This window comes from Panthera onca, chromosome F2 (assembly GCF_046562875.1).
Source record: "Panthera onca isolate mPanOnc1 chromosome F2, mPanOnc1 haplotype 2, whole genome shotgun sequence".
Lineage (NCBI taxonomy): Eukaryota > Metazoa > Chordata > Mammalia > Carnivora > Felidae > Panthera > Panthera onca.
Window position 1 is genome coordinate 79,783,346 of NC_138356.1, and position 27,012 is coordinate 79,810,357.

General features: G+C 54.5%; 1 protein-coding gene across 6 annotated transcripts in view; it reads right to left on the reverse strand.

The window, feature by feature from the left end:
* The window catches only part of TRAPPC9 (trafficking protein particle complex subunit 9), a 570,835-nt gene that overhangs the window by 129,729 nt on the left and 414,094 nt on the right, over window positions 1–27,012 (reverse strand). For all 6 annotated transcript variants that reach the window (XM_060611403.3, XM_060611405.3, XM_060611407.3 and 3 more), the window contains one exon: window positions 8,029–8,182. In XM_060611403.3, coding sequence (XP_060467386.1) covers window positions 8,029–8,182 — 154 coding nt within the window. The remainder of the gene's footprint in view (window positions 1–8,028; window positions 8,183–27,012) is intronic.

A 27,012-nucleotide genomic window follows, 5' to 3' on the forward strand; every position in this document is an offset into this window, starting at 1 on the left:
TAAACTCCACTTCACCTGGGACATCCCCTCTGACCCATGCCCAGCCTGGAAGCCAGCCCTTCCTCCCCCGCTGGCTGTGGTGGCTGAACCCTGGAGTATCTTTCCTGAACTGGTCACATGCATTTGTCCCCGTGTGCCTCCACCACTGCAGCGTGTGCACTGTGATTCGTACCAAGTACCTGTTAATACCTACTCCGTGTACTGTGCTAGCTGTTGTGGACAGAAGGCTAACCAAGACGAGAGTCTTCCTACTTTTAAGGAGTTCAGTCTGTTGTGTAAGGATTATATATTATTATTACTCACCATTATTAATTAAACTTAATATGTGGGCACAGTCTTTTTATTTACAACATTCTCCATGCACACTCAGTTAATATTCTGTGTCTTGAGAACCATGAATGTTTGCTTCCAAATCTTTGAAAAACAGCTAGATGCAAGGAAAATGCAGGAAGTTAATAAAATACCTTCCCTCTCATCTTCTGCTAGACCATTAGCAGTGAAATACTTGGGAATGTACTGCCATTTGAAAACACTGAGCAGTTTTTTGAGGTCTTGTCTTTATTCGTGTGACTCAAGTTTACCATGAGTTGGTGTTCTGTTACAGAAAAAAGTGATTGCTCAACCAACTATTCCCTGGGGGAACCTGGAGCCCAGTGGGTCACCAGGCTCTCTTCTGAGCCCACAGGCCTGAGTTCTAATGGCCTTGCCTCTCACAGGAGAAAGCAGTGCCAGGATCAGAACTCTTAGTTCTTACCCACGGCCTTCTGAGCAAAAGCTGGAAACCCATCACACGAGAGCAACTGACAGTCACTTCCAAGTTGGCTTCTAGGTGAGTGTCCCAGAGAGGGTGCTCTCAGAAGGGGTGGCGCTGTACCTCAGGTGACCCCCAGGAAGATGGGCGTCTGCACCCCACGTGCCAGATCTGGAAGAACTACAGGTGCAAGGACTTAGACCAGGCCCACTTCAGCTCAAATAAATTAGCAGATTGTCAAAATAGAAATTACACTAATGGAAAGGCTGCTTTAAGTGATTGCTGAGCCTCTTTGCCGTGACCGTGTTTTCTAATCTGCCTCGTGAACTTTGAGAATGCTGATGTGGGCTGTTCTCCTCTCAGTAGGGGCGCCCGCATCTCGGCTCAGCTCCCTGGTGTCAGAGGCCCAGCTGGACGCAAAATGCCATGCAGCGTGGTGAGCTGCCAAGGGGTAGTCTGCAGTGGCTCATCTCTGCACGTCTTGTGGGGCTGTGGGTGGAGCAGGTGAAATGGAGGAGGACTCTGTGCGGTGGGTACAGTACCAAGCAGCAGGGTGCCCAAGGAGCATTGCAGCCTCACTCAGCCTCATCTGAAAAATGGGGGTAACGCGGAGACCTTGGCAGTGACCAGATGCTCTTCTGCTGTCCCCAGCCTGGGGCCAAGAGCACAGACCCTGAAGCCAGACGACTGGGGACGAATCCCAGCTCTGCCACTCAGTACCTGGCGACCTGGAACAAGTCAGTGTCCTTACCTGTGGGACGTGCATAAAACTACTTCCTAGGGTTTTAGTGAAAAGCGAGTGAGTCAATCCAAATAAACCACTCAGAACAGTGCCCGGCACCTGGCAGGTGGTATATGGGCGTTCGTGCTCACAGTGACCGTCACACCCGAAGGACAGAGGAAGGAGCAGGCTTACACGCACCCGCACACACGGTGCATATCGATTTGGGTGAGGTTTACACACACACGTCGTCTGCGACAGGCACACACCATACACCCCCCCCACACCCCACCCCCCCCACACACCATGGTGCACACGCATCACACACAGATCTGAAACAGTGCTTTGCATCTGGGGAAGCCCTTCTTCACTCTCACGAGCCAAATCTGAAATCTATGCTGGGTGCCAAACCTTGATTCTTTTCAAAGTAACTGGCTACCGTGTCTGGATTGGGGGAGGCAGCAATCAAACCCGCGTCGTCCTCGCCTTCCTCCCTCTGCGCACCGCAGGCCAAAGAGCCGGGGCCACGGCACCGCACTGGTGGTCGGCGGAACCTTCTCCCCGGCTGGCGAGGCTCCTCTGTGAGATCAAAGACCTCTGAGCCCAGTGATTACCAGAAGCTGGAGAAGCTAACCTCCCTGATGGCAGACACAGAAGGCAACCCTGTACTGCACTTAAGATGATCAAGCAGCCAGCTGTACTGACGACAGGAGCTATTTGTACTAAATTCATCTAGATTAAACCGCTTCTCCGCACAGGACTACTAGGAGAGCACAGCGTACTGGGTTTTAAAGGAATCTTGTTTTAAGAAATCTGATTTTTCTCAGGGTGTGTGAACACACAGCCCCACGAAGCAGCATCTTGGAGAATAAGCCACAAGCCAGGTGGCAAGAGTGAAGAGTAAAGGGCAACACCCCCCTCCCCCCCAACACACACACACCGCTCCATCTAGGCCTCGCCTTGAAGGGAGGGGGAGTCAGCTGAAGGCAGATTCCCCTTCACGAGAAGAGTGCAGTCTGGAAAACTGAGAAGCCAGTCATAGCTGTGTTCCAGGCCGGATGTCCTGGTCAAGACCAACTAAACTGAGGACACTGTGCCTATAGTCTTGTAGGCTTCTGCTTGTCAAGCCTAGCAAAAACCAGTCACAAATGTCACAGCCCGTGGAGCTTCCTGGGTTTGTAGAGGGCGAGTGGTGTTGGCAAGGCCAGACGCAGACACTGCCTAGCAACGCACAGGCTGGGGCTCCTGGGCCCACGCACGACCCCACGCTCAGAACAGCCGCACTGCTCCTTGTCCTGCCACGTTCTGGTTACTTAGGTTCACGTGACCTCAGCAGGCTGTGAGGATTCCCCATCTCCCGCGCTGGGATGTGAATCCCCAGGCATCTGAAACCCGGGCTGCAGTTGGGCTCCTTGAGCCTCTACCTGGCCCACAAAGCAGCCAGATGGTGACAAATGGTCTCCAGACAGTACGGAGGAGACGCATGTTTGTCAGGCCACCTGGCGGAGACGCTGCCCAGATGGCCCAGGTCACTGGAGCCGGTGCACCCGGCTCTCGTCGTGAAACCTACACGGGGTCGGATTCCGATACCCACCGACCCCTGAAATGCTCCTTGGAGGGACATTTGCAACGAAACCAAGAAAAGGAGAAGGTGAGAGGCCTCCAGGCTCATCCTTCGTCTGTTTCCACCACAGATCGTCCGTGCACGGCTGCCCTCTGGAAAAGGAGCCAGGCTTCAGAGATGATTCACCCTGTGCGTGGAAACTCCCTTCACACACGCCACAGCAGCGGGCACAGCACAGCAAGGCTGGTAACCATGCAGTCTGCAGCATCAATGAGAGGGAGGCTGTTCATTCGCCACGGGTTTTAACACCTACGTGCCGGGGAGGACACGTGGCTCTGTCGGGTCAGGGTCCACACCTGGTCTCGCTCATCACGGAGGTCCCTGGTGCTGAGCGCAAGCCCAGCACACAGCGGGCCACCAGTCAACAGCTGCTAAAGGAAAGGCCGCGATGTGGCTTCAAGGACAGCACGGCTGGGCACAGGAGACGTGAACTTTGGGAAAAATAAACCTCCCCGCACTTTGCAAGGCCTGTAGCAAACAAGACCTAGGCACAGAGTGCTGCTGGAGTCCAGCAGAAGGGGCGGCTCCAGCCGGGGGAGATAGGAGAGGTCAGTGATGGACCAGGCTCCTCGGGAGACTGGAAGTGCAAGGTCAACCACAAAGGATGAGGAAGACTCATCATCAAAGGATGAGACACTGACGGACACTCTCCTCTCCTGAATTACAAACGCAAAGTGAAAACAGACACAGCCGATGTCCAAACGCCCCAGAACTGGCTACTCCGGGGGACTCTCAGAACGACAATCCCAGACCCTTGTGGCAGGTCCCATCACAGGCGGAAGTGAGGACGTGGGGAAGGCCTGGCCCACCTGACTTGTGTGCAGGATGGTCCTCCTGTGAGGCCAGGTCACAGGAGCAGGGCGGTTCTGGCAGCAGGAGAGGGGGCCCACAGTGTGGACACCTCCCAGCGTTAGAAACAAGGCTTACACCTGGACAGTGAGCCTCACTTCAAGTAGCCAGTAAGAAGATCACACAGGTTTTCGGATCCTGGCTGTCTGGCCAGCTGTGTTGCTCTCAGGTCAGTTACTCAACTTCCAAGATGCATTTATTTTGAAAACCAGAGTACTATCTGTTTTGCAGGTTCGGGGTTAGAAGAAAATGCGAATATCTTGGTTGATACCTGGGAGATGATCAAAAGGGCAAGACGATTATTAGAACTAAGCCTAACAGCTAATTGAGCAAGTGTTCTCACCTGAACAGACAAGGACAAGGGCCCCTTGGGCCACAGCCTCTCCATGGGGACACTGGAAACGGCAGAGCTGGGCCTCTGACCCTGGGCTCCAGCCCCAACAGTGCGGCATCTTTGGTCCCATCCCAAAGCCAAACAGGTACTTTCTGGATTATGTGTGGAAGGCTATTATCTGCTACCAACAAACTTGGCCATATCAAGGTTTCCAAAGTTCAGTAAAGACTGCCCAGGAGTGGTAGCCAGCAGGGAAGAAGGTGGAAAGGAGATCGTGCAAAGGAGTTGAAAGTAAGGGTGTATTCCATCGATAAAGTAACAATGTCTGCCACACGAGCCCAGCTCTCCAGGCCAGATGCCGCCTGTGCAGGCTGCTCTCCCACCCCCCTGGGAAACCGCACAGACATTCCATGGACGTGAGTTCCTCTTGAGAAAGAGGAAAAGTCCCTTTAAAAATTACCAGGCTGGGCCGCCTGGGTGGCTCAGTCGGTTGAGTGTCCGACTCTTGGTTCTGGCTCTGGTCATGATCCCGGGGTCCCGGGATTGAGCCCCACATTGGGCTCTGTGCTGAGCATGGAGCCTGCTCGGGATTCTTTGTCTCTGCCTCTGCTCCCCCACCCAGTTCACTTGCACTCTAAAATTAAAAAAAAAAAATGAATGAAAACAATTACCAGCAAAGGTTGGTGATGAGGAATGGGTCATGTAGGAGAAAGAGCTTCCTAACAGATTTTTGAGTATGGCAGGGAGGGGCGGGGGGAGGGAGGGAGGAAGGCCCAACTCCAGGCACAGCGCAGGAGGCCCCTAGACCCTGCCACCTCTCTGGTCTGCCTGCTGTATTATTGGTCACAGGGAATGACATAGGTCCCTGCTGCTTTCGGACTCTGGAATGTGCCAGCCCTCACACAGGAAGGCTCCTGTCTCAGCCCTTCCAGGCTGCGCTGTAAGAGCCCATCTCTGTGTCTGCTCAGCCCCTTAGACTGGGGCATCTCCAGGGCCCCAGCACATGAGCGCAGCAAAACGTACAGCTCGTTAAGCAGGCAAACGCTGGAGCTGGAATCCCTGGTGTGCCCGGCTGCTTATCTGGTCATTACAGATGCGATGCTGACGGGTCCAGAGGTCCACCATCTCCACGGAAACAGGTCGAGCTAGCCCTACATGCTACATGTGGGCCACTGTTATTACTCCTTAGAGGAGTGTCAAATTAGGCTCAAATCTTGGCATAAAGTCTAAATATTGAGAAAATATCACTAAAATGCATAATAAAAGTATTAGCCAATTCAATCTTTGGTCTTTCCATCTGCTTGAATCCAGGTTGACAACAGCAGAATTGTGCTATTCATCCCATGCCAGATGTCATTACCAGATGAGAGAGAGAGAGAGAGAGAGAGAGAGAGAGAGAGAGAGGTGTCCTACTGTTCATTCTCTTTAATGGAATCCGCCTGTAGGGACGGTCTCTCAAAAGCTCCCAGTCAGTACATCTAAGAGACAGATGTACCTGGCACATGGTAGACATTCAATAAATATTTGTTGCATGAATTATTAAGCAAATACAGAAAATGGGGATATCAGCCTCTTAAAGGAGGCAAAACTAAAAGGAGAGAAACCAAAGACATTTTCAGCATGTTTCTGGTCGGTGTTATCAAAATATAAGCATTTTGACGGTCAGCATCATCCCACTAGAAGGCACCGCATCCTGGCCAAGGGCCACCGGCTTGCAGGGCGACTGATGGGCTTCTGGTAAGCGCCAGCTCCCCTTCTTCCTGTGTGTGAGCTGGAGAGGTCGTCATCTCTAAGACAGGGCGGCGGAGCCCCCCTGGGACTTGAAACCACGGAGAACGACCTGGGCCAGCCCAGGGGTGCACCTGGGAAGTGGCAGGTGCGTCATCAGCAGATGCTACCGTAGCCCTAACAGCAGGGGTGTAAACCACCCCCCCTCCATTCCGAGGCTTCGTGCTTCTATCTTCACCCAGAATGAGACACTCGGGAGACAGATGCCTTCCTGCCAGGCCCCCCACGCACACTGCCCTTCCCTCCATGGGCCAGAGGCGGACTCGTTCGCAGCCAGGATTCCTGGTCTGAGAGAAGCTCCCCGCATGAAGCCCAGAGGCCTGGGAGCAGGGCATGTCCTGCCTCACATGGGGACGTGCACATCTAGAGGTTACAGAGCCTCTCCACCCCAAACCCCCCACCCCAGCATCAGCATCACAACCACAGATACCAGGACAGGAGAGCTCTGTGCCTTCTGCTGTCCCCCAACAGGACGGGGGGGGGCGGGGTTGTTTCCTCGATCTTCCCTGAGGACAGGCAACCCCACCGGGCAGCTGGCCTCACCACGTCCTGGCTGGACTCACAGGCGACCCAGCCAACCTCTCCCCAGGGGTGCGAGAGCACGCGTCAGAGACGGAAGGGGTAAAGGAGACGGCCTGGTGCGCGGGGTGAATGCCGCTGCCTTCTGGGCTCCGTCACCAGCAGGCACTGGCTGGGCCCCGGCCCTATGCTGAGCTCTGGATGGGCCTGAGACAGGGAGGACTCCAATCATCCCTCCTTTTCACCTCCTTCTGTACAAAGGCAAACACCTTAACTCTGTGATGGCCACTGAGATTCTGAGTCCCCAGGGACTTGGGTTTAATGTCTTATTCCCGAAGCTTCCGGTTTACATGTGAAGGGCTTATTTTGTCCCAGCTCCTTGGGGACAGGGTCTATCAGCTCCAGACCCTCTGTAGTGGGCACAAAGCAATGTGCCTCAACTCTTGGAGACGGCCACCTGCAGACTGAGGATCTTTCCAGAATCCAGGGAGATGGTCTAGAATGATCTGAGACCACACAGCACATATGTGAGTCAGACAACTAAGACAACCACCTCGGAATCGCCTCTTCCTGGGCAACACTCTGAGTGAGCCATCCTCCTACACACTGGGACCGCTGGGCCATCCCCTACCCTCATCCCTCGAATAAACTTCTACTCACCCTACAAAAGCCACTCTAACGTCTCCCCTTGTGTCAAGCCTTCTCCAAGGGCCCCATGCCCACAGCTTCCACCCCTGAACCTCACAGACGTGGTGTGATGCCCTGCCCTGTGCCTCAAGTGCATGTCGTCCCCAGTTGGCGAGCCACACCCCGCAGGGCCATGAAGAAACACTGAGGCCTCTCTTGCCGTCTCAGCCTAAGCGTCTTGCTGAATACCCAGCCCAAAGCAGGTGCTCTGGAAGACGGTCAAACACTCACACAAGTGCGCCTGGGATCCTCTCACGTGCTCGCTGGTGGAACGGAGCACCTACAGTGAGCCAGGCACGTCCCAAGTTCGCAGCAGGGCCGGGGACTGCCCTGGGCGCTCTCGTGCAGCACTGCCCCTGTGAAACCCCTCAGGGTCCTCATGCCTCGTAAGCCGTGCAATGCGATTTCAGTCTCCCGGACAACTGACCGGGAGGAGTGGACAGTCTGTGAAGCCTGGAGCCCAGCATTGACAGGTAGGCATGAGAACGTGTCACTAACACAAACATCAACACTGGCAAGAAACATGTGATTTGAGACGTTCCAGGGAAGTGGCCTTTCCTCACCCTGAACTGATACCTCGTTGGTGGGGCCCTGGGAGTGGGAAGAGGCTAAGAAAGGACAACCTTGGTCCGTGTCTCCTTGACACACCCTTTGTCTACAGCTCCACGGTGAAGCCCCTCGGGGGTCCTTCCCAGCGGGCAGAGCCCCCAAGCAGGGTGTGCCCGGTGCCAGGGCGGCCACCGTGAAAAGGATATGATTCTCCAGTGGACGTCCAGCTTGCTGTCGATCTCCAAGCCGCGGGCCTCCTGCCTCTCCTCCTCCAGCTGCTTTGGATTTGCAAGCTGTCCCTTCTCCCCAGGGGATTCTGGGAAACTCTCGAAGCTGAACTTGTCCACTTGAATGGCCATTCTAAGAGAAGGGGGGAAAAAGCAGAGGATTAATCAGCAGGGCAGTATCTTCTGCTGGCTGTTGGAGAATCAGCACATGCCAGCGTGAGATGGTATAATGAATCATTATCGTTAGTAATTCATAATGGATTCATTCCAAGAAAATGAAATAATAGACTCCCAGGGTAGCAGTGGCTTCAGAGCTGGTTCAACACACAGTTTAGAGCTGAAGACACAGTCAGAGAGCCCAACCTCAGAGAAGACTCACATACCCCGAAGGAAATGTAATTTCTAGAATAGGACAAAGCAGACAGGACCCCATGTGGAAAATCAGAGAGGACTAGCAATTATTTAGCCCTGGGGGCCCCAAAAGCCTCCTCATCAGAGCCCTGCCCATCAACTTCCATTTCACCTTCAGCCACAGGACTTGCTCACACACACCAGGCCTGACCAGCTACACCCCGCCCATCCCCTTCTGGCCCCTGCACCCAGGACCTTGTCTTGTGACACCCACCCCTTCGGGTTTCTGGTCAACGGTCACATCCTCCACAAAGCCTCCCTGCCTTCTGTGTCCAGCCCTCTCCACCTTCTGGAAGTTTCTAGAACACACCAGGCTCTTTCTGCCTTAGCCTTTAGTGCTTCTTCTCCTGCCCCACATGTGGCTGGAGCCCCACACTCTCGAGGTTTGAGCTTAAGGAAGGTGTTCTGGGCACCTCCCCCACAGCATCCTCCTCCTTTCTCCCCCGCTGGCCTCCCCTCCATGGCAGCGTCCATTCTGCCATAGCCTTTCCCACGAGCTGTAGACACGAATGTGTGGGCTTTGCTGTCCAACAGCTCTACTGGAATTTAGCTCCCTGAGGACGGAGGTCTGTGTGGTCTTGCTCCCACAGTCTCCCAGGCCTGGATAATGCCTGGCATGCCACAGCAACTCGGCCAACGATTCCCCACATAAACGAACACGTGAACTAAGCACGTTCCCAGACAGCCTGGGCCGGCGTTCACCTCCTCCCCATCGCTGCTGCCTGACCTCTGCACCTGTGCCCTTCTGCTACACCCCCAGACCCTACAGCACCTGACATGTAGACGCCACATAGCACACAGGTGTGGGCGCTCTAATCGGCTGCTGGCAGCCTGCCTCAGCTCCCGACCGTGACCTTCATGCCAGCAGAGGCTGTGTCTCACTGATGCTTGCAACCCTACCTCTTAGCACAGAATCAGGCATACAGGAGGTGCTCAGTAAAGGCGTGTTACGTGGATAGATGGAAGGAGAAGGGGAGGAAGGGGTTTTCTTCATGTGAGGCCCCCGACGTTCTGGCTCAACCGAAAGTTGACAGAGTCACTCAAAGGATAAAAGTGAGTGTGTAATCCCAGACTCTGCCGTGGCCCAAACATTCAGCCAAACCCAGTATGATCTAAGCGACCCTCGGGGCTATTCCGTGGGACAACCAGGAGACAAGAGTTGCTACTCAGTTCGGGGTGTACACACCTAAGATTCAACCCCAAGAACCTTAACAGCTTAGCGAAAACTACTGGGGTGCCAACAAATGGATGGCCTTTGGCCAGGAGATGTCTGAGGCTCGGAGACCCCCAAAGAATGAGAGACTCCTGTGCACACAGAGAACACGGCATCCCATAGCAAGAACTTCGTTCCAGAGTCACACTGACTCTCTTTTCAGCCCGTAAAACTCTTTTCAAGCCCAGAAAAAGCGGGAAAACGGCAAAAAGCACAATAAAGAAACAAGGACTCATCCTTAAACCCTAATTGTAATGCTTTAATTCTAGAGTCTTTTTTCTAAGTATTTGTATTTTAATGCAGTTCAAACTACTATAGGTGTATGTTATCACACGTCTCATTTTATACGAACACACACATATATACATGCATTTTATATCTTGTTTTACTCTTTCAAGATACTGTGAACACGTTCACGTCATTAAAAATTAGTCTGCAGAACGTCTTGTTACCCAACCCTATCATCGCTTACTTAACAATTCTGCTATTTTCAAACTCATACTTTCCATTTTTCAAAAAGTTACTATTGAAAAAAATCCTAAACATCTTTGTGCTTCAATTTCCTGTCTGCATTTATGCTGCGGGTTGAGGTCCACATCTAGAAGCAGAGACCGAATCGAGAGGGTGGAAAAGGTCAAGGCTGGCAGGTGGGCGCCCAGTTCCTTCTCAGAAAGGCGTTCACTGGGGCACGCGCCCCAGGCAGCGAGGCTGGCGCCCCTCTCCCTGCGCCCCTGCCAATACTGGCCATGATCGATTTTCCACCTTTGCTAGGAAGGGGCGAAATGCTACCTCACTGATGTTTCAATTTGCAGGTCTGAATCGCTCCTGCAAGTGAACGCTTTTTGAGAAGCTTATTAGCCATTTTTTGTACATACATTTCTTCCCTTGTGAGGTGTCTACATGTCCAGCAGGAGTGCCTCTAATGTCTCACTCAGTGTAGGCTCTTTCCAGCCCCCACCTCGAAGGGAGAATGAACCAAACAAGGGCTCTCCTTAAGCTAAAGGTCAGAATATTCCTAAGTCTCACTAAAAACGCCGATTTCAGTTCATCACCTGATAACCCAAAAGGAACTAATAACTTTCACCTTTGAAAGGGGTTTGGAAACATTCTGGATACCAGGCTCTTCCTGTTGAACACAGAAGGAGACAGCGCACCTAGAATGCCAGATCCCCGGGGCCAGAGACACCCCAGACGCTGTGGCCACCGGGATTGTATTTATGTGATCACTTGAAGGGCTTTTCTGAACAATCTCGATGAAGTAAGCATCACACTACATTCCGCCCCCCCCCCCGCCCCCGCCCCCAGCCTTGATGAAATCATAGCCACGTGGGCCCACAACACGGAAGGGGGAAGAAGATGAAATGTAACAGACACTACGTGCCAAGCCCTGTGCTAAGTGTCCTGCACGTACCTTCATCTTATTCATTACAGCAAGTGTAAGGACGGGCACGGTTTGCTTTCTCACAGCTCTGATGAGGCGCTGAGCACAGGCTGCAGCCCCACACCACAGAGCCTGTCGCTCAGACTCAGCACCACGATTTTGTTTTTCGCTCCATTTGGCTCCCTCTTGCTCAGGCAGAGCACCTCAAAGGAAATGATGGTTTACTCACGCCGTGTGCAGAGCCAGAATGGGACACAGACCTAGTGACCGTGAAGCCTGCTGCCACATGAACCGCCACTGCCCCGCCACCTGTGACAGAGCTGTGAGCATCCCGAAGGCGGCACGCCTCCTTTCCCACAGGTGCTAATGCTGAGGTACCAAGAAACTGAGTACCGCACCAGGGTCACCCAGCTCCAAGCCCTGGAGCCAGAATGCCAAGGCCGGAGGCCAAGGATTATTTCCCCAAACCACGGGCAGCATGGCTGGCCTGGACATCGCTACGTGGTCTCAGAGCACAGTCCCCAGACATCACCACCTCCCCCTCTAGCCTCACCTCCAGGAAGGAGAGGGTAGCGTGCGACGACCTGTTTTCCTAGAGCCCAGTCTTGATGAGTGACCTCTCCCGCTGTGGGAAGCTGCTGTATTATGTGCAGCACCAGGGACAGCACCAGGCGGCAGTAGGGGGGGTGGGGTGGGGGGGTGGGTGGGGAGGGCTGCCTGAGAGCCCCAGGAGGGGTCCTGGCTCCGAGTCCAGCCGTCTCACTGGCTTCAGCCATCATGGTTTGAGGCTGTTGCTTCTGTCAGAAAGCCACGCAGACTAGGGACAACAGTGCTCCCGGCGATGACAACGACAAGGGAGGTGGGAGCAGGCAGAGGACAGAGCCCTGGGTTCAGAGCTGGATGCCCACTCCAACCCAACCAGAGATGCGGTCGGCAGTACCTGACCCAGAGGGAGGGCTGAGAGGGTTCACGCCTTCTCACCCAGGCCTGGTGGCAGCCTCCATCAGCCCAGGGAAGGATCGGCCTCACGCCCTGGACGATGCACATCCCTCTTCTCAGTTAGCAAGCGCTCCTCATAACCAGGAAGCAACAAAACCCTCAGCAGACACGGAAGCCATGGCATCCCCACCGCCCTGCCAAGGACAACTTCCCGGGCACAGCCCTCCTCAGTTGGGTATAAGCTCATGGCCCTGTGAAACCTCTTCTTGGGGGTGAAGCAACACGGATGGGAGAGTATTGGCGCAATCCCCCACAAACAAGCGTCCAAAAAATAATCCCAAACACAGCTGACCCTCTGGCAAATCACAGCAAAACTGGAAAACACTATCTTCAGTAATGACAAAGAGAAGGAAACGAGAACAGGTGGGCCCAGGACCCACGGGGTGTGGGGGCGCACCTGCCGTTGGGGCAGCTGCAGGGGCTCGGCACATAGCTGCACGGTCTTCACGGGGGACTCAGGCCAGCAGGGAAATCATCCTTCACACACCTTTTCTTTTTCTTTTTTTTTTTTTAATTTTTTTAACGTTTTATTTATTTTTGAGACAGAGAGAGACAGCATGAACAGGGGAGGGTCAGAGAAAGGGAGACACAGAATCCGAAACAGGCTCCAGGCTCTGAGCTGTCAGCATAGAGCCTGATGCGGGGCTCGAGCTCACGGACCGCGAGATCATGACCTGAGCCGAAGTCGGACGCTTAACTGACCGAGCCACCCAGGCGCCCCCACACACCTTTTCACCAGGATGCCTCTCCTGTCCGTTGTTGGTTTCTACTTAATTTTTTTTTCATTTCAAAGTATAATTGGCCCGTATTAGTTCCGGGTGTACAACACAGTGATTCAATGCTTATGCGCCACCTGAATGTTGCCGACAGCAAGTGCACCATGGTATTATTAACTACACTCCCCATGCTGTACGTTTCATCCCCGTGACTTATTTTTTTGCCTGTCACCTGCCCGCCTCCCCTCGGAAACCACCAGTTTGTTCTCTGTATCTACGAGTCTGTGTCTGTTTTCTTGTTTGCTCATGTCTGTGTGTGTTTAGTTTCCACATGGAAGTGAAATCATACGGTGTTTTTCCAGCTCTGGCTTATTTCATTTAGCATCACGCCCTCTAGGTCCATCTACACGGTCACAAATGGCAGGGTCTCTATTTTTAATCAAGCAGCAGCATGACACTGAGCGCAAGGGGCATGATCTACAGTCAGTGGCTGCCTTGGGGCAAGAATCTGTTCTCTGGGCTCTCTGTCCAGTGTGGTCTCAGAAGCGGGAGGGCATCTGCGAGGGGCGCCAGGGCGAGACCGGTCCCTGGTGAACGGCAGAGAGTAGAAGAGCCCGGCCACTTGCTGGCCGAGGAGGCAACCTCCAGGGCTCGGCCGCCAGCTCCACGTGAGGGCTTTCTCAGTTGTCTATCTTCCACGTACCCTGTAGCTTCTCGAAACCCAACCTCATTTTCTGAAGTGGGGAATATGCCCACTGGCTTGCTGGTCATGCTGTCGAGAAGTCTGATCCTGTGTGTAGACACGTGTGGCACTTTGTCAGGGTCCCTCTGGATTAGATGAAAGGACCAGACTTGAATCCCAGATGGGGGAGAGGCCCAGGCCCCACACACACCTGTCAGGACAGGACTCCTTCAGATCTTCTAAATCCGTGCTCAAGGGCCAGCTCTCCACAAGGTTTGCCCAACTGCACAAACCCTCACTGCACATTTCCCCCTGGGAGACTGCTATCACCCCCACGGTCCCTCGGGGTGTGCAGAACACCGCAGCTAAGACTGGGGCTGAACCCCACCTTGTACGGTTTTGTGTGGCTTAAGTGAGACGTTAGACACAGCATGGTCAGCCCAGTGCCCAGCACACAAGCAGCACGCCATAAATGGCACCTGCTGTCGTGGCGGTTAATCCCTCGCCAGGGACCAGGAGCCCACGGCACTGCGGAGCCTCGGAGATAACCTCGGCTGCCCGCGGAACCGCGGACACTCTCACTTCAGATGCGGCTGTGAGCCTACAGGCAATATCCTGGGAGCGCTCCCTGGCCTCCCCGTCAGAGAGTCCCTACCGCTACTCCATCCTGTTCATCTTCGATGAGTCGGGAGCTAAATAAAATTAATACGACTACTGAATGCCAATTTGCATGCTTAATTTTATGGCCAAATGTGACAATAATAGTCAAGAGTTGGCACTGGAAGAAGGTGCTGTGATTTCTGAAGAGTCTATATAAAAGCGGTGGTTTTTAAAATATCATATGATTCAGTCTTTGAACAGCTGATAACCTCACCAGGGAAGTCATAATGATGACATTTAAATACAAATCAGGGACTTGGATTTAGAAGGACTATCCACATATAATTCAATTGAACTTTCATTGGGAGATAATTGGTAGTTATAAGACTGGTATTCTAAATTTATGTGCCGCGTCACATGGGCGTCTGCTCGGCTCTCCCAGCCCATTCTGTTTTATAATGAAGCACAACCCAAGTGAAAGGAAGCAGTCAACCTTGAGGAGCCATCCATCCTGAGGAGGGGCTCCAAGCAGGCAAGAAAATGCCCTGAACATCGACATCTGGATCACACCCAAAGAAAATAATTTTCTTCTTAGGCCTCATAGATCAATTATAATAGAGAAAAGCCATTATTTTTAATTGAAGAGAAAAGATACACTGGATTCCAAACATCGAAGCCCAGCACAATCCAATCGGAGCATCGCCAGGGACTGCGCCAACCACAGGCCACCTGGGTGCCATCAGTGTGCCTCACCGCCATCATCGCCATGTTCACGGCAGCCCAGAGACGGATTAAATCTGTATGCGGCAAAAATAACTTGCCTGAGGACACAGAGATGGCAAACGGAGGTGAGGAATTCCTCACCAGGCCTGAAGATCCTGGAGCCTGAAGCAGGCGGTGACTGGACGGGTCCAGACGGGCATCCCCGCTCTCCTGAACTCCGGGCGCACACCTGGCGGGTGCTCAGCGATGAACGCTGTCCAGGGGTCAACAGCTGCGCACCCGCGGCCGCTGTGGTTAGTGCAGCTACAGGGCCCGAGGGGCTGGACTATGGGTCGGTGCGGCTTATGAACAAGCCTGGGGCTGGGGGTCAGGGGTCTGAGGTCCAGTGCTCTGCCCCCCACCCCGTCTGCTCCGTGCAGAGGCTGGAAGATCACGAGGCCACGGCAAGCTGAGCAGAAGCCTGCATCAGACAGATAGATGCCCGGTCTCTTTCACTGGTAAAGTCTGGGTCTCTGAGGTACTCAGTTTGTCTGAATCTCAAGTGCCTCGTTGTAAACTGAAGGGGTTTCGAACACACCTACCTCTTTAGTGTGGATTTTATGAGCTCGGGGAAGGCCCAGGGTGGGGATTAGAGTGGCTGTCAGGTGACAGTGGCCTCTCACTGCCGAGACAACTTCTCAGGAGAGTGACTGTCTGGTCTGAACACCCCGGTACCTTAATCAGAGTCCAGCTGGTTCCACGAGAGACAGGGGCCAGTGAAGACACCCCGCGTGACACCGAGGAAGCTCCTGCAGTCATAGTGTCTCATTCTATACTCACCCACTTTTACAGAGGGGTGAACTGAGCTCACAAGAGGGAAACAGCCCCACACAGTCATCAGGTGTTAGTAAAAACAGCAGGATTCTACTGGGGTCCGCAGCCTTGGACCGCTAGCTGCTGGTGCTCACCCCGCCCCACCTCCAGGGAACTGACTCCACCCACCCTTGCAGCCCTGGCCGGAAACGGCCTCCCTGAGAGGCGTCCCTGCCTGCCCCCTCTGCTTTCCGAGCCTCTGAGGTGCCCGGGGATCGCCAGTGTCCATGCCTACCCCACCCAGGGCAGGACCGCGTGTCCACGCGCCGAACTTGCTCTGGGACCCCCGGTGAGGGGACAGGTGCAGCTCCGGGAACACCCTGCACTTGCAGACGCTTCTTTTATAAACTTTACACACTTTACTCTGTATCGGAGGGAGAAGGACGAAACGAACGCTGCTTCCAGTGTCTGGAGACTGTGGCCCCGCTGCAGAGAAGCCAGGTCCGAAGCGTGGGACGCAAGGAGCGCCTGCTTCTACCTCGGCCAACGTGTGTGTGGAGGCACAACCCCTTAGCTTGCACGTCTGTAGGTGAACATTGATTTCAGGACCCGTTAAGTACCTTCCTTGGCACAGAAAACAGCGCCCAGTAAAAGGAGGCGTGCGGGTGTGCACGGGGCCAGCAAGGGCGACCACATGGCGAGGCACCAGGTCCTCCCTCCGGTCCAGGCAACACATGGGACACCCGCTTCCCAGAAGCCAGAGCCCGGTGGGGTGGGGGTGGGGGGGCAAGTCTCCAAAGCGAGAAGGCGACCTTGCTAAGTGCATCACGAAGGACCACACAACAGAGCAGTCCCAAACCCCCCCCAGTGAGTAGGGGCAAACACTCACCACCAGGACCCCAGGCCCAGAGAAATGAAGAGAAAGAGACAGGAAGAAAACATCTCTGGCAGTTTTTTTCCCCCTAGTACGCTGCCATAGAGAGAATGCACAAGCAATACACAGAAGTATTTTTGACATCTGGATTTAAGACGGACGGTGGCGGTTTCCCTCGTCAAGACGCAAAAGGACCAACGGAGTTAAATAACCCTAAAGTAGCTTTCAAAGAGCAGCTACAGATCGATCAGACAGGGAAACCGATCAGAATGTGGCACAAGGATCCCGTACACTGCCAATTCCAAAGGTAAATGAAAATATACTGGGCGTGTTCAAGGACAACAGTGTTTCAATTATCCTCCACGGAAATAAAAATTCCCTTGTAGAAACACGTTCCTGTTAAAGGGAGCTGAGCCTGTAGAAATTACCACGTTGTTATCAGCCCTCGTGGGCAGAAATCTTTCCATGTTAGCATGCGGATTCCCCTACCTTCCATAGGCCACGTGCCTGCATCACCTACCCTGGAGATGGGGGTTCCCTGTGAGCCACGGGGACGGTCTCGGCAAGGGTCAGGGGCACCTGACTACATCCGCACCTGTGGAGTGGTCCCCTCCCCAAGGACTTCCTCACAGGCCGGGTGTACCGCTAGGATCTCTGCAATGTCTCCACCGCCCGGGTGATAAGTGTCGTCACAGGATAGTCTGGATCCTATAGGAGAGGAAGCTGGGACTCGGACCACCGAGCAGCATGTGGCGGGATCGGCACACCAAGGCTCAGGGGTCAGAGGAGCAGAAGCGCCCGGGGTCCAGGGGAGCCGAGTCTCCCCACATCACAGTGCTGCCCAGAAAGGGTCACAGGTGGCCTGGCAGATGCCGACCGGTCCCCAGGGCCGAGCCCTGACACGTGTGAGTCACCTCTGCGGACTCAGTTCTCTCGCCAGAAGGCGGCGCTCCTCTTGCAACAGTCACGTCGTGCCCCAGGAGGATCCTGGACATCGAGCCTCAAGCGTGTCTCCTGTACAACGAGCACACTACCTGTCTACAAGCAGGTGATCCGTGGACCAACTAGGACAGTGTGTGCTTAATAATAAGAAAGCCTAGGGGCGCCTGGGTGGCTCAGTCGGTTAAGCGTCCGACTTCAGCTCAGGTCATGATCTCACAGTTTGTAGGTTCGAGCCCTGCGTCGGGCTCTGTGCTGACAGCTCGGAGCCCGGAGCCTGCTGCTGATTCTGTGTCTCCCTCTCTCTCTGCCCCCCCCCTACCCCCCGGCTCACGCTGTCTCTGTCTCTCAAAAATAAATAAATGTAAAAAAAAAAGTTAAAAAAAAAAAAAGAAAGCCTTTTAGAAGTTCTAGTTCTTTTATCACTATCGTTACTGCACCTCCACCTTCCCACCGGCACCTCAAATCCATCCGCCCCAAGCCAGACACACGACGTGCCCAAGCCTACACTCCTCCTGGGCCTTCTGCATGTCACCTCTCTCGGGGCTGCACTCCCCACTCCCCTCCGCCCTCCAGGCCTGGGATTCCAGGCGAGGCAGCCCCTGCCTCCTTCCCCACACCCTAGTCCAGGCCTCCTGCCCTGGGGTGTCATTCTAACTGCCGGCCCCGCCCTCCTCTCCCAAGCCCCCAGTACGCGGTGCCCAGGACACGGATCACAGTGTATACCAGCCGCCCTGCTTCTGAAGGGCTCGCACTTTCCTGGGGGTGCGGACAAGCGGAGGCCGGCCTCGGAGGACCGTGGTCCTGCCCAGTGGTTTCCTAGAGTTTCCAGAGCTTTCTTCAGACAGACGGGGTCAAGGAGGTTTAGCAGAAGGCAGGGATCAGTCATCCCTGTGCTGACAGAAGAAGCCAGATGGAAGGCTGGATTGGCGGGGTAACTGGTGACAAGGCCAGTGTGGACGCTGGTGCGGTGGCCCAGATCCAAGAGAGCGTTGCCCAAAGAAAAACGAAGTTCCCAAGGTATGGAATTGTCAAAGGGACTGACAAATTGCCTAATTATCATCTGTGTACAAAATAGCATTTGTGTGGCCGGCAAACAGCACAAATACAGACTATTTATAGAACACAGACACAGAATTAAAGGAGATTCCTGGAGGAAATAAAAATTAGAATACATTTCCCGAAGGCCAAAACTCTTTCAAAGAGGCAAGAGTGCCAGGGAGCAAACAACTTTCTAAAAGAGGAACCCCTAACACGTATGTGGCCCTCCTCTGGGCCAGGCCCCGCTCCGTCTGTGAGCAGACATCAGCGGGATGCTGGGCACAGGACGGGTGGCTGAGCCCAGCCTGAACTAGCAGCGCGAGCTCGGGGAGCCGCAGGGGCCAGGCAGTAGCCGGGACACGGCAGGGCCCGGATGCCTCAAAACAGCGTTAGGAGGGTGCCACGGTCCCGGGCGCAGCACGCGGCCCCAGAAGGTCTAACAGCAGATGGCACCACCAGAGCCCCGGTGAGGCCTGGTGTGAGGGGTCCAGCTGGCCGCAGCGCTACATTAACAGAGGGTGGGCTGGAGAGACCAGACCGAGGCCAGCTCTGGCGGGGCAGGTGGGGCAATGATTCTGGGATAGATCCTGGGTCCCGAACTCAAGTGGGAAGGAAAACAAGAAGCGGGGGCCTGAACTGATCCTGCTTCCAGGAACAGCCTTTCTGACCTAGTCCTCCATAGTACTGCACCAGAGCTGTCTCCAGGACAGCAGTGAACAAACCCATCCCAAGTTCAAAGTACCTTCAGGTCAAAGTGCATGTAACACACCCAACCTACCGCCCACCACAGCTGAGCCACGCCCTCCTGAAACCTGCTCACAACACACACACACACACACGCGCGCGCGCGCGTGCACACACACACACGAGGCTACCGGTGGGCAAAACCATCTAACACAAAGCCTGTTTCATAACTGAGTGCTGACTGTCCCTTGTGATGTAATGAACACTGTACACAAAGTGATGTAATGAACACACACACACACACGCGCGCGCGCGCGCACACACACACACACGAGGCTACCGGTGGGCAAAACCATCTAACACAAAGCCTGTTTCATAACTGAGTGCTGACTGTCCCTTGTGATGTAATGAACACTGTACACAAAGTGACAGGATGGCTGTGTGGGCACAGAATGGTTTTCGGTGTTGGCTGTCGGCCCTCGTGATCTCCGGCTGATGGGGAGCTATGGCCGCTGTCACCACCCCGTACCACATACGCATCGCTCCTGCACCATCGCAAAGTGGAAGGAGCTGGGTCAAATAATTATGAGGTTGGGGACGGTCCGTGCCAGCCTCCACCTGCTGCCTGACGCCAGCAAAACGGCTCAGAGCGACTTCCCCCAGCACTTCCAAGTCGAGACGCCGCAGAGCTGCACAGGCTTCCTTCCAGCTGCCTCCTGCTGTCACCACTAAGGTGCCACTGTCCCCACACCTCCATGTCCCACCACGCTCACACAGCAGTCGGCTTACCCGGCCCACCCTCACCTGGCTGAGTCACCTTCCATCAAACCACCTCCTTCCTCACCCTCTGTGCTTCTAGTAGTTTCTCTGCAAAGTGTCTACTGATGAAATTAGCACTGAACACACGTTTCTGCCCACACGACAAGTAGAGACCTAACCTGTCCTCACCTTCCTAGTGCAAGGCACCGTGCCTGGTACGTGAGTGCTCAAGAAAATGTTGGCTCAACCAAGAGGCACCCCGAAAGCTTTTTGTGTGGCTGAAGCATTGTCGACCCCCCCCCCCCCAGGCAGAACCAATCAGTACAGAGCAGATTGATTTAAGGCCATGAAATGCCCCCATTTTGTTAACAAAAATGCCTCAATCATACTAAATCAGTTGCCATTAGTTAAAAAAAAAAAGCGCTATTACATCTAATTACACATTTCATTGATCCTGAGTTAAAGCTCTTATTTCCTAAATTAAATGAGGAAAACAAACAGGAACAGGAAACAGATTTCCCTGGCACGCGCTTGGAAGGTGTGCGCCAAGCTCGGGGAGAGGGACCCGCCAGGGTCCTCCCATCCGAAGCCTGAGCTCAGTGCGGGCAGAGCGGGGCTCTCGGGGCTGCGGAGACAGGAAATCTGGGTCTGCATTTCAGCTCTGCCTCAACAATGTCTGTGTCATCCTGAGCACATCATTTGGCCTTTTAAAGCATTTTCTTGCTGTAAAAATAAGGATAATGATGCCAACCCCAGAGTGTAGTAGTGACTGTTTAAAAAGCCACGAGCCACGCGCTGAGCACTGAGTATACACCCAAGCGGCGGTGGAAGCTGGCATCACTTCCCGGCATCCACAACATCCACGCTGGCACTTAAACCCGCCACAGGGAGAAGAGAACCCCGAGGGCACAGGAAATGAAAGCTCTGCAGGAAGGCGTCCAAAGGCTGCTGCCGCCTGGGCCCACGCGCCTTCAGGCCTCAACTGTCGTGACTCACCTGCACACACGCACCTGCCCCACGGGACCGCCTCCTGCCCGCGGACCTTCAGCACGCTCATGGGGCTGGGCCTTGGCTCATTGCTCAGGGACACACTTTGTCCAGCCTGCTCCGCCCTGTTCCCCACCCCCACCCCATGAGAACCGCATCCTTGCTACACTGAACACTAACAGGGGGTTTGTGCCCACTGTGTCGACACGGTGGTTTCCCGACATGCCTACTTCACCCATCTCCATCCCCTGGACCGCGAATTCTACGGAGTGAGGAAACTAGGTCTTTCTTACTCATCTTTCACAGACCTGGAACTTGAATGTTCAACAAGTGTTTGCTGAATGAATCACTGCAACGTGCCTCTGATAACCTGGAAGATCTTAATGAAAACGAGGGGTCGGCTTGGTCCTGTGTGACCCCATAGGGAAGAGCAGAGGGACTAAAGCCACGCCGAGTCCTCCTCAGCCTAGAGACACCTGGCACAGCCCCCTCCTACTCCCACTGACCGCAAAGCAAAGTCCAGGCAGATACAAAAACAGCCCCTGAGCTCTGGGGGGTGGGGGGACACAAGCAGACCAAAGTCACACAGGACTAGCCCCCGACACCGTCCTCTCACTTTGCCCGTGGCGTGGCCCGGGGTGCCCGGATGGCTGTAATTCTGATAGAAACACTGTCTTTCTGGCCAGAAACACCAGGAAAAGGGATACCTAGGTGTGACGGGACATGTGTATGTGTGGAGGGAATCCAAGAGGGGACAGAGCCAGGGAAGGGGATCCCCCAACCCAACACAGCCAAGGCTCAGAGATCGGGTCTGGGATTTGAGCCCTCAACACGCACACATACATTTGAGATTCACCTCCGAGTCGCGTGCACACAGGATGGACCCCACTCGGCACGGCCAGGACGCGGAGGGCGGACACGGGACCGGAGCCGCACGCACGCGCCGTGGCCTGACCCCGAGCGGCACAGGCCGGCACGGACCACGGGCGCGCTGAGGCCACCTCACGCCAGGCCACGGGAGCCAACCGTAGGCATCTCTTCTCAACACTGCATTCCGTGGTGTCGCGCTGGCAGCCTGAAATTGGCCACAGGGAAGTTTGAGCGCCCCAGAGACTAGCAGATGCCGTACGATCCACGCTTGGTTATTAAAGATTTCCAGGTCACAAGCGGACAGACCCAAACGAAGGAAACAGAGGCTTGGGGAACTGAGCCGGGAGCTAAGATCCTGACCTCCACCCAAGGATGGGGAGCAGGATTTGTCCCTGGAGCCTCACCAGACAGGCTGCCTGCCAAAACAGGCCATCCGTGTTCTCCAGAGCCTTATAAAAAGTAACATGCAGAGTTATGGTCCACAAAAAATGACATTCACAATGTCCCAATACAATTTAAAATAAATGCTATGCAAAAAACTTAGGAAAATGTGACTGATTCTCAAGCACCCATGATGCCAACCTCAAGCTGATCCAAATGCTGTGACTGTCAAAGGCTTTAAGGCAGCTATTATACATGCTCCCTAAGATAAAAGAAAACACACGTGGAAGGAACAAAAAAAAATAAGGATTTGCAGTAAAGAAATAGAAAATATTTTTAAGGAGGCAAAAGGAAATTTTGTACCTTAAAAATATAATAAAAATTTTGAAAAACGTGACAGAATGAGTTCCATGGAACAGAAATGACAGAAAATTAAGTGAACTTGAAGACCAAGCACAAAAGAAAGTATTGTAAACTGGACTTCATAAGAATTTAAAACTTGAGAACCTTCAAACAGCACCTGAAGCAAACAGGAGACTCGTACCCAGACAATAAAGAACGCTCACAACTCAATACCGAGAGCATCAACGAACAACCTAACCAAAAATGGGCGAAAGACTGAAACAGACACTTCGCAAAGGGGTGCAAAGGGGCAGCCAAGCACAAGAAGCCACTGAGAAGCCACCAAGAAGCCACCTGGAAGGAGCTTTCCATGTGAGCGCGTGTCCAGACCAGGGACGTGCACCTGCTTGCCTGACAAGTGCAAGAAAGCCTGGCTGCTCCCAGTGGCTCTGATGAGCAGGGCTCCCGGATTCCTGGACGGTTATACACAGACCTGTCCTAAGAGCTAGTGAAATGAAAACAGGAGTCTCTCAAAGACTTGCACGCAAATGGCCAGAGCAGCAGATCTATAAAAGTCAAAAGGAGAAACAGCCCAAATGCCCAACAGGTGAACAAATAATAGTGGCATGTCCTTGTGGTGAAATACTGGCGGGCAGTAAAGGAGAGAGGGGCGATGGGACACAATACAAGGACGCAGCCCAGAACTGCAAGCATGCGGGGCGCTGGGGTCTCCTGGCGCTTAAGGCCTTAAAGGGACCAAACCGCATGCTTTAAAGACGTACATTCTCCCTCTACAATGTGGTGCCAGAAGACAGTGCGAATGTCTCAGCCCAAAACCACCAGCCTCCATGACGTGGGCTCTTAGTCACCTGAAAAATGACACCTGGGCTTGAACCCTGGCCTGGCAGGTGACTGCCTTCCCTCAAGTCAATTCCCTTGTAAGGTGGAAACAGCCAGGGAACCCACCTCCCCGCAGGGTGCTGTGCTTAGGGAGCCATTGGCCAGGAAGTGCGTCCGGGCCATGGTGTGGTGGTCACTCAGCCTCTTGTGCACCCGGACTGCCACCCTCACACCTCCACATCCCTGCGGCACTCTTCGCTCCTCCCGGCAGCCACCACTAGTTACCGTTAGCGAGCAAGGACCCGATCCCTCCTCAGACCCCCAAATCCTGTATTCGGCCTGTTCAGGGGGCTTATGTGGTTTTCACCCACACTTTTGCTGGGATCCTGCACAGCTCTCGCAAACAGCGGGCTCCCGGAGGAGGAACGCACCGTCTCCTGTGCCATACGTCCTGCGATTCCTAACATAAGGACCGCGTGCTTCCACACCTCGAAGGATAGAGGGTGAGCGGGGCGGGGCTGTGACAGACTCTGTAATACCCTGAGGACAACTGTATTTTGCGGCAAATCTGTGAGAAGCAAGGGCTTAATGAAATCAACGATTATCTTTAAATCAACGATTATCTTTAGTTCTATTCGTCTAAAACTTAAAGCGATTCTCTTACAAAATACAATAATTCATGAGCAATCCCCTAACCTTGAGCTGTTAGAGGCCTTTTTGCTCCTTTCCCTAACAAAAGTCACACAGGTGGGACTGTGTCTGTCGCATCCCGGACAGTGAAGTCTCTGAGGCTGTTCACAGCACAACACAGGGTACGTCAACAACAAATGAATGTTCTTAAAACTCAGAGCCACCAGCATAAAGTCTGACAAATTTTAGTTAAGACAGGTGCCTTTAAATAACTTCATGAGGGGCGCCTGGGTGGCTCAGTCGGTTGAGCATCCGACTTCAGCTCAGGTCATGATCTTGTGGTCCATGAGTTCAAGCCCTGCGTCAGGCTCTGTGCTGACAGGTCAGAGCCTGGAGCCTGTTTCGGATTCTGTGTCTCCCTCTCTCTGACCCTCCCCTGTTCATGCTCTGTCTCTATCTCAAAAATAAATGAACGTTAAAAAAAAATTTTTAAGTAACTTCATGACACGGCGATTTTCAAACACTGCTGGCCTCAGATTTGCAAACAAGAGGAAGCCGCTGGGCGCTGTCCACCCTCAGGCAGCTGCCCCTCCGGGCTGTGCCTGCTCCCCTCTCCCCCTGCCCAGTTTCCAGCGGCTCCGTAGCATGATAGCCCTATCTCCTCTGAGACCGTGCTCCTGTGTGTGTCCTGCAATCCCGGGCCACGGAGCCGTGGCCTGACGTGCGGCCCCCAGCAGGGCCAGGTGGAGTTCGCTTCGGGGTCTGAGAACAGGCTGACCCCAGGAGGGACCTCTGGGATCCCCTCGTGCTCCCTTTCCAGCCTCACTTCCAGCCCAGCCTCACATATACTACAATCTCCCTGGACACACTGCCAAATGGGGGCGACAGCGACCCCACAGGTGAGGGGGTCTCGGCCCTGGGAGCAGCACTCGGCGTGCACAGAAGGCCGTGGAAGTCACTGACGGAGGCTGTCCCTAGATGTTTCCCTAAGCCTCTGTTACGTACAGGGGACGTGAAGAAAACATTCGGCATCACGGCTGGCACAGAACAGGTGTTGGCCAAGCACAGCCGGCCCGCAGTTGACCCAGAACGTGAGAACAGCTGGACTGCACCCTGAACTATTCTCTCGGGCAAACCTCAGCCACGTGCTCAGGTGGACAGCTGGCTCGGACCACACGGGAAAACAAGGGACTTGATGACTGACCGAAGCTCTGAATTGAGCTTCTGTTGTGCATTCAAGAGAGCGATCACTACTCAGGTCTTTAAGGAAACAGACTGCGGCTATTTGCAGCTCCTTCCTTCCAGCTAAGACGTTAAAAGGACCAAAAGGTAATAGTGACAAGATTAACATCCAAAGACAATTTCAATCTCTCCAGGCCTGTCAAATATAGTAAGAGGCATTCCAAATCTGGCCCCACGGAAGAGGAAATTGACGCAAAGACATTTCATTTTCCAGCCATCGGAGTGACTGGAGGCTCCTCGGGAGCCCAGAGTTTCCCGGGAGAGGCTCAAAAGAGGAAGGCGGAGGGAAGGAGGCCACGTGGTGGCGTCATCACGAAGGTGAAATCACAACAGGGACCTTGTGAGCGTTCACCACACACAGACACGTGCATTAGGTCAGCGACTCTTCACGACCCTGCAGCGCCCCCCTTTCACAGATGCAGAAACTGAGGCGCGGGCAGGCCAAGCACAGGGCTAGAATCGGCCCTCGGGCACCGGCACTGCCTCCCTTCCCGGCACTGCTGTCCTGCACGAGAAGCAAGCCCGAGGCCCCTCCTCTCCAGCTGCCACCTCCCGGGCTGCCCTGGCAGGGTGAGGGCAGGAGCCCGTCGGCCACCCCAACCCCATCTCCACCATTACGAGCGTGAGGTCACGGCCATCTGAGCCGAGCATGAGCAACCTGACAGCACGAGACCGCCAGGTACTCCACGCCTCCAACCCTCACAACCACCTCGGGAGCCAGGGACCAACACCCCGGCTCACGAAGGAGGAAACGGGCGATCGGGCAGCTTAGCGCTGAGGCAAATACAGATGGCGGCAGCTTCCCAACGCGAGGTCTAACCGGGGGAATCCCAGAGAGGAGGAGGAAGGCTCTTCCAGAGCCTCCAACACGCGCCTCTGACAGCCGTCCCCATGGAACCTAGTTGGTGGCGTTGGGAGTCTTAGAGCTGAAGGGGGCAAAGGTGCAACAATCCCGAGCCCCGGCCTCCACTCAAGGCCCCAGCCTCCGCCCTGTGCCTGGGGAGTCCCCGCTTGCCCGTGCGCTGCTGGCCCGCGTGGGCCAGGCCCTCTCGGCACAGACCTCCGTCACGGTCACGTGTCGGCCCGTGGGGGTAAGACAGAGGCTCTGACTGTCATGTCCCATCACAGGGTCATTTAGGATCACAAGCGCCGCGTGGCAGGGGAGGGAGGGAAACCTCAACGCGTGAGGAGACCAAGCCTGTTTCAGCCTGGCAACGCGACTGTGATTTATCACTCGACGGCAGACGACGGTGGCCTGTCACAGGAGCGCTGCTGAAAATAAAGAATGAAAACCACCCAGAGCTGTTGTGCCACACAGCCAAATTAGAAAACGCTACTCCCTGGGTGATTTATGCTTCAAATTTTCCCTTGTTCACAGAGAATTTGTCAAGCATTACGGGAGCACCTAGGAGTGGCAGCAGGGTTTCAGGATGATAGGCGAGGCGAGTCCAGAGGTACGGCTGAGGTCGGCGGTGGCTCCAGAGTGAGAGGTCCCCAGCTTGGTGGCACTGACCTCCCGTGTCTGGACACAGAAACTGGGTGGGCAGCGCCTGAGCCTTCAGGAGGGGCGGCCTCCTGGGAAGGGGGTGTGTGTCCTCACCTCATGGGGTCAGGGTCGGGCTCGGCCACATGACGTGGGCCCGGGGACACACCCGCTCGGGATCAGCAGCCTGGAGGAACACGGTGTGGTTCGGCTGTCTCCCTCCCTGCTCGAGTACAGGTTACGGGCTGGCTGGCCTGACTTCTAGAACGGGAAGGGCATGCGGTGCAGGGTCCCGGAGCCTCGGCCAACCTCGCTGACGGCGATGAGCCACGTGAGCACAGCATAACCCGCTCTCCTCCCTGCCACAGCACGTG